This window comes from Acanthisitta chloris, unplaced genomic scaffold (assembly GCF_000695815.1).
Source record: "Acanthisitta chloris isolate BGI_N310 unplaced genomic scaffold, ASM69581v1 scaffold15599, whole genome shotgun sequence".
Taxonomy (NCBI): Eukaryota; Metazoa; Chordata; class Aves; order Passeriformes; family Acanthisittidae; genus Acanthisitta; species Acanthisitta chloris.
Window position 1 is genome coordinate 1 of NW_008693211.1, and position 8,119 is coordinate 8,119.

The 8,119-nt window shown below is 37.0% G+C and overlaps 1 protein-coding gene across 1 annotated transcript in view; it reads left to right on the plus strand.

Annotated features, from left to right (window-relative positions):
- Nucleotides 1–1,320: 1,320 nt before the first annotated feature.
- The window catches only part of LOC103810111 (kinesin-like protein KIF15), a gene marked incomplete at its 3' end in the record, with an annotated part of 19,202 nt that continues 12,403 nt past the window's right edge, over nucleotides 1,321–8,119 (plus strand). Inside the window, 9 exon segments of the mRNA XM_009082997.1 lie at nucleotides 1,321–1,372; nucleotides 1,857–1,899; nucleotides 3,214–3,397; nucleotides 4,219–4,225; nucleotides 4,415–4,484; nucleotides 5,642–5,679; nucleotides 7,005–7,102; nucleotides 7,483–7,629; nucleotides 7,632–7,670. Coding sequence (XP_009081245.1) covers nucleotides 1,321–1,372; nucleotides 1,857–1,899; nucleotides 3,214–3,397; nucleotides 4,219–4,225; nucleotides 4,415–4,484; nucleotides 5,642–5,679; nucleotides 7,005–7,102; nucleotides 7,483–7,629; nucleotides 7,632–7,670 — 678 coding nt within the window.

Below are 8,119 nucleotides of genomic sequence, written 5' to 3' on the forward strand. Positions count from 1 at the left end.
TCTGCCGGGCGGTGTCGGCTCCGCGGTAGTCGCCCCTTCGCCAGGGCCGTGCGAGCCCCGAGCGGTGTGTGCTGCAGTGTGCCTTGGTCCCGCCTCGACTCGATACCTTGTGCATCAGGGGGGTGAATAACTGAGTTAGGAGCTAAAACCGTTCTCGAGTTGTCGCCGAAATCGGGAATAAAACCTCTTAACAGCGATTTGGTATTGTTTACTGCGGCGCTGGGTGCAGAGGATGCTCCGCCAAGCTGCATCCCAACTATCCAAGCTTTTTACTATTTATACGTTTCGGAAAGCAAAGAAACTAATGCTCATTCGTCAGGAGTTACCCAAGTCTTATTCATTAGTATTCTATCGTCTATTGGTTGGTGATTCTCTCAGTTCTTATGCTAATTAGCTTGCTTTTGTGTGGCTTCTTGGGGGTCTTCCTTGGGGGTTTTGGATGGTCTCTGGTGGTCCCTTGAGGTTGTCCTTTTCCATGAACTTTGAGTCTCCCTTCCACATATGGCCTCGGCTCAGCTTATTACCTCGTTTGCAGATGATCAAGCTCCTTATCTTGGTCTTGGTTACTTCTGCTGACTCCTCTGCACTGCTGCAGGGTGAGGAGCTGGTCACAGTTTGTGAGAATTTGTCCCTGGGTGCATTCTTGCCCCGAGGCCCCTTACAACAACAACTCCCCCGTTGAGACTTACTCCTACACTCAGTCTTGCATAAGTTCTTTTAGCTACCTTGCTAATTCTGCACCAATTAACACCACTCTGTCAATTTTGTAACATAATGAAAAACTCTGAGTAATACTCTGAAGGAGAAAGTAACATTATTTGAAAGTAATATATGACAAGAGGAGGGTGCAAATGATACAAAGCTGTAAATGATGTCATCTGAGGCATGTTTATTTTCCTTTCTGTGCATTCTAGGACCTTATAAAGCAGTTAATACCTGCAAAGCCACAGAGGAAGTTAAATATGTGATACCAAAGGGTTAACCTAGAAACAGGGAGCTGTGCTCTTAGGTCCTTGTTTCTTTATCTCCCTGGTATCTAAATGTTAATCTTTACTAATTCTGCTTTTAAAGCAGAGTTGTAGGATCCTTCTACAATAAAACCTGTGCACTTTTAGGGATTTCATAAAGTATTATTGGAATGTTTTGGTATGTTATCTTTCATTGTCATTTTACTTATTTTTTAAATGTGATTACATTACTTTGATAATATTTTGTCTATACTACATATATATCATTTCATATCAGATTCACTCTGAAGTAAGAAATAAGTCACTATCATATATCTAAGTCACTAGTATCTCCCTGTGGGCACTATGTGCCATGTCCTTGAAGCACAAAGCCGTGCAACATGATGCTCATAGGTACAGGAGAGGTTTGTGCATTACAGAGTGCTCAATGTTACTTCATGAAAAGTGAAAGTAATACAGCTCCTCAGTTATGCAGGTTTAGGAAACTGAGTTTCTGAAGTCATGTCAGGAAAACTATTTCATGATGTATTGTTGTATCTATTAACTTAGAAATTTTTAAAATATAATGGGACTATGTGACAACATTTATGTTTCTCATTCTCCAAAACACCTACAAAACTATATACATTAACTTACAAGACTACAGATTGCACATACATTGAGAAGTGTGTGCCTGCTCATGTCACAAGACTGTAACAGTCTGCAATATTTCCACCAGAGAGTTAACAAATATTCTTGTGCAGTTCTGATTCATGCACAAGACAGATGTTTATAAGGCTTTCCATTTATGCCTCCTGGTATGTCTTACAGCATTTTCTATTTAAATGAGAGGTTTTGAACAATAATTTTGTCTTGTTTAACTTTTGTGTGTGTTTTCTTCTTTTTTAGGAGATCTGCATAACTCTTCAGTATCTCTGTCAAACTCACACAGGTAAAGTAGTAGTAGTAGTCAGTTCCCACGTATGAGTAATCACATTGCACAAAAAGTGCAAATAAAACCTAGTATAACTTTGTGGAAATCATTTAAAGGTTTTTCTTTCAGTGTTTTCCTGCACAAGATTGTTGCCTTTCTTTCTTAACTTCCTTATTGGTTCTTTAAAGCAAAAATGTTCTCATAATAGAAGCATTGCCCTGAGGTTCTTGGAATGCTGCCATGCAGTAAATTCTTATTTGTCCACTAATGCTGCAGTTGGACTCTAGAATTTATCTGAAGAGATGAGGAACTTTTATTCTATGAGGAAGTCCTAATCTAAATGTAAAAAAAAAAAAATCAGAAGGCACTCCTTCAAAAATAAATTGTTTCTGCCACAACTCAGAATGATGTTCTCCAATGAAAACATATACAGCAAGTTAATTTGGTGTGCCTTAAATCCAGTATAACACTTTCCCTTTCTCAGCTGCTTCTTGATTTTTAGCCCTTTCTTCTGCCACTCCTCAACCACATGTTTCAGCCATGAAGACCTTTCCCCACTTTTAAAACTATTCTGTTCCCTTCTCTTTTATACCAAAAGTAAAAACCAATAGCAGTTATAACACTTGTGCTGTAACTGCCTTGTGGGAAAGAATGAAGTAATTTAAATCCAAGTTTGCTACCATTTCATGCAAGAATTTATTTCTTTAATGTTATATCAGTGTATTGGTATTTATGCCAGAACTCCTCAAAGCTTTAATAAAAGTCATGCACAGTTACTTATTCAAGCCAAATTTGCTGGTGCATCCACTGATAAATGTGATGAAATAGGTTAGGGGTGTTTTAGATGCAGGCACTGCTATGCTTTGTTTGACTCAATGATCAAGAATTGATTGGTTTTTCCGTTCTTGTGAGCAGCAAAGAAAAATGCTAGTAACTTTCTTGCTGGACTCTAGCATCACCTGCTCCATTTGCCTCGTATCACTTCCAGGAAGCAATAAGGAGGATGCTTGAAGCCCATAGTCTTAGAAACTGCTGTGAAATTTTTAATCCAACACTGGATTTCTGTATCTCAAGTGTGTTCTAGAGCTGAAGTTACATGCAACAGCAAGAAATTCCAGTAAACTCCTGTAAATTTCATGTGCTTTGTTTTTTAACTCTGCCACATTGTTACCTGTAATAAATCTGTGGCTTGCAGTGAATTGATGTTCAGCTAGAAATGGCATGATTTCAGGGGAGACTTTAGCATGACTTAATCTGATTGTTGTGATTTAATTTCATCCAACAGCTGATAGATCTGTTTTGAAGTAATCTCATGCATAAAAATTCCTTTAGTTTTGAAGGTGATGCTATCAAAGTTTTCGTAAGGGTTCGTCCCCCTTCAGACAAAATTGCATTAACCGATGGAGATCGAGGCTTGTGTTTATCTGTTCTTTCATCAAACACCATCCGCCTGCACTCGAAGCCTGAGCCAAAGATCTTCACTTTTGATTATGTTGCAAATACGGAAGCAACACAGGTAATCAATTCCTGGAGTCTCATAACAATTGCAGTTTGTGCCCAAATTCTGGTGACTACTATGCTAAGCCTTTTTAAATTGTAGTGTCTTGGCTCTTCTTCTTTTTTTTTTTTCAGTGCTCAGATTTGTAGTATGTTGTTATAGTACAGAAATGCTGCACTAAATTCTGCTTTCTAATAGTTCTGTTGAATTTTTTTCTGTTTGTTTCTATAATTAAAATTTGTATTAAAACTGAAGTTTGTGTGTAAATGCTATGGTAACACCATTGACAGAAAATGAATCTGTCCGTCGAGACAAACAAAAATAGCTGGCAATCAGTAGTTGATATTACAGATGTTGTTTGTAGAAAAGGAACTTGTGAGTTTGTATTCTACTTGCTATATTTCCATGTCTTTCAAATGGATGCATTGTTCATCTGGGACAGGTTATACTAGAAAGCAAATCCTTCAATTTAATTTTATAATACTGTTTGACATTCCAATTTAAATGCCATTAAGACTTCAATTCTCTTCAATTTCTGTTGAAAAACCCAAACAACCCCCCCCACACACACCCCAGCTGTAGGCTATTTGTAGCTAGGCATTAAAAGAAAAACATGAAAATAGATGAGACTAACAGTTCTGGAGATTTGTTGAAAATGCCATTGTGCAGTGGCAAATGTTGAAAGTTAACTAGATTTGCTCAGTGTCACAGGCTCAATTTTTACCTACTGATGTTATAAACTGCATACCATAATCAAAAACACTGGATCAAAATTAATATATATTCAAAAGCTGTTACTATGGTGTTGCGTTTTATTATTTTCCTTTCAAATTATCAAGGAATACAGTTTTTTTCAGAGGGAGTGATTATGTGGCACAGTCTTAGGATGTATTGTTTTGCTGTGAGAGCTCCAGGTGTTGTGATACATGTCTAACCTTAAGGAATGCATCTGTTTTATACACTATAAAGTTATGGCATAGCCATGATAATAAAAGATACTTAAGCAAGTGGTGTCAAGTGCCTTCTCTTTCCCAGTGTTCTCAAGCGTGGCTAAAAATATTGTTGAATCTTGTATGAACGGCTACAATGGAACCATCTTTGCATAGTAAGTCCTTTCATAGCAGTTACAGTTATTTCATAGCTATTGCAACATTGGAGCAGATTGTGCTAATGAGTAGTTGTGGTTTTAAGAGCCAGGGCCTTTTGAAGTGCTTCCTTACTGCAGCACAATATAGGGAATATTCTTGCAATATTGAAGAATATACTTATTCCTCTTCTGGAGGAATCTGTAGGTTTTTTACTTCAAATACTTAGGGCTCATAATGTGGACTGTAAACTCATTTCAATTTTCCTATTTGTCTAAAAACTAGAAGTTTAATTGTACTGTTAAGGAGAAGGCTGGTCACTGTCAGTTTGTCCACACTAAAATGGAATGAAAATTGCTTTAACTTGATACTTGGCCAGCACAGCTCTTCAGTGACACTTAGCTGCCTGTGGGAAAACTCATGAATGATAATTGTAACTTTCAGAATTTTTTCAAGGTAGGAATATATCCACACCTAGTAGTATGAATATCATTATACTAACTCAATATTTTTTCATTTTGAAAACTCAGTAAGCACTTTGGTCAAAAATTGCTGACTTAAAGAGCTAATCTAATCAAAACCTTACTAGGTTTTTTTTAGCCTAGCAAAGCTCTTGCAAAACTCAAGTCCACTTTTTTTTACAATATACAAATTGGAAAAATGAAGGTGCCCTGAAGTTTCTCTGGCATGAACAACATACAAATTGGAAAAATTAAGGTGCCCTGAAGTTTCTCTGGCATGATTAATAACTACCTTTTTTTAAAAAAAAAAATCGACTTTAAGGTATTTTTCTCTTTTAGAGTTTATGTGCAGTACGGAATGACACAAATCCCAAAAGACTGACCCAAAAATTAGTTTATTGTATATATTTGAAAGCCTTCATTTTAATGCTAAGTCCCTCTACTTCCCATTGCAACAGAAATAAGGAAGAAACTGTTGGGTGTTAGGGGTACAAAAGGTGATTTATCTAATGGAATTTCTTGGTAAAATTTGCTGTTGTGTTTTTATGCCTTTTTAGCTAACTGATGTCTCAGCTTGCCCTGTCTTTCTTTATCTTCAGCTTAGAAGCATTTTTTGTTTGTTTGTTTTAAGCTTTAGATCGCCTTCAAAGATGCAGATTATTGAACAATTCAGAGCCACAATAAACCTTTATCTGACTATTTTTTCTTTTTCTTAGTGGCCAGACTGGGTCAGGAAAAACCTTTACTATGATGGGTAAGTGCATGAGAGAGATTAATCTTTTAGTGGTTTCTTAATTTTTTTGTCTCAAGTTGAAATGTTTTATTGCTCAAACCCCAGGGATGATTTAGATTTTTGTCTTCTGCAGGTAGCTTAAAAAGTGGTGTAGTGCTCAGTGCAGTTGTTCTTGCTTTATATCAAAAGAGTGAAGTATAGGTACTCTCAATCTTTTTGAAGTTCTCGATTGGGATTTTTTTTTTGTTTTGAACAGGAGAGAAGCTTTTCAGTTAAGTACTTTTAGTAAGTTTTCTCAAAATGATTATTCTGCTGGTTTCCCTTTTTGCTGATATCCCTTTCATGTACAGAAATAGATTCTAGTGTGCATAGACCCATGTTCTAATGTGGGTCTCCCGTATTGGAATATGCTGAGGTTTTCGGAATAACTGTTTCCTACCCAACTAGATGTTTAAGGCTTCTCTGTGTATGAAGAGATCCCTTCATAATCCTGTTCTTCATATAGTGGTGATTTTAAATGCATCAATCATAGAATCACAGAATCATTAAAGTCGGAAAAGACCTCCAAGATCATTGAATCCAACCTTTGGCCAATCCCCACCTTGTCAACTAGACCATGACACTAAGTGCCAAGTCTAGTCGTTTCTTGAGCACTTCCAGGGATGGTGACTCCACCACCTCATTGAGCAGCCATTCCACTGCTTAACTACCCTTTCCATGAAGAAATTCTTCCTGATGCCCAATCTGGACCTCCCCTGGCACAGCTTGAGGCCATTTCCTCTTGTGCTAGTTGACTGGGAGAAGGGACTGACCCCCACCTGGCTACAGCCTCCTTTCAAATAGTTGTAGAGAGCCATAAGGTCACCCTGAGCCTCCTTTGCTCCGTGATAAATAATACTGTGCTTGACATTAGAAAGTTACTGAAATGACCAAAACCATTTTGGCTGATGCTTTTGAGGACTACATAGATATTAACTAAACATGGGGACAAATCCACTCCATCCTTCTGGCTCTTCACATCTGGGTTATGGTAGCAGTATTGGCATACCTGCACAGCTGCACGTGTTTTCTGTGGAAGCCCAAATAATTGAGATTGTTTTTGACTTTAGTAGCCTATGGACAGGTAAAATAAACTTTCATGGCCATTGTTTACACTACATTTAAATCTGATTATGGAGCATTATCTTAGATCTTGCAAGTTGATTTTATTGCATATCTTCTGTGGTTTTGTCATAAACTGAGTAAAATGTGGTTGCTGAAGTCTTCAGTAATGGCATGTTGAAAAGGTCAACCATCATTCTTGAGTAGTACTAATTCTTTTTTTTTTAAATGGAAAATCTCTTTAGGACCACCTGATTCTGGTAATTTCAGTCACAGTCTGAGAGGTGTAATTCCACGGAGCTTTGAATACTTATTTTTTCTAATTGAGCGGGAAAAGGAAAAGGTACATTTATTTTATATCTTCTTATTGCAGTGAAAGTAATGTCTTACAATAAAGATTAGCTAAGGTTGGTAAACTGGGTGTGCAGTAATTAAGTTACCAAGATTATTGCCATCTCGCATCAAATTTATTCACGCTTGCATCTAATACTCTACCAAATTATAGTATAGTTTCTTCAGACACAGGTGTGCTCATATTTAGAGTCTAAAAATGCATTTGGGTGTCTGGATGTAGGTTGTAATTTGGGCATCAGAAATGTATAGTATGCAGAATATACATGCAAACTAGTAGCTTTAGATATGTGTGAAAAGAGCATTGCTGCCATACAATGCCAGGCTTAATAAAACCAATCTGTTTATAGTGTAAATTACTGTGTTTTTCAGGCTGGCAATGGAAAGAGTTTTCTCTGCAAATGCTCTTTTATTGAAATCTACAACGAACAGATATTTGACTTGCTAGATTCTGCTTCTGCTGGACTCTTTCTCAGAGAACACATCAAGAAGGGAGTCTTTGTTGATGGTGCTGTTGAAAGAAAAAAAAAAAAGAGTGTTCTGCTGCTGAAGCATACCAGGTATTTTTGGTCACTTTTTAATGTTTGCACTATTCATCTCGATGCTTATTTGGTAAATATTCCTCTTTGATTAAAACACCTTTTCTTTTTTTTTTTAGTATGTCTGTGATGCCTTCTTCCCCTATCTCCATACTCCAAAATACAGTGTAAAAAATCTGTTTCTAGGCAATGCTTCCTGACTATCCCAGAGCTGATACCAGGTATTTTTGGTCACTTTTTAATGTTTGCACTATTCATCTCGATGCTTATTTGGTAAATATTCCTCTTTGATTAAAACACCTTTTCTTTTTTTTTTTAGTATGTCTGTGATGCCTTCTTCCCCTATCTCCATACTCCAAAATACAGTGTAAAAAATCTGTTTCTAGGCAATGCTTCCTGACTATCCCAGAGCTGTAATAAATCATACATTGTTCTGCAGCTTGGAATATATGAATTGCAATTACAGTAAT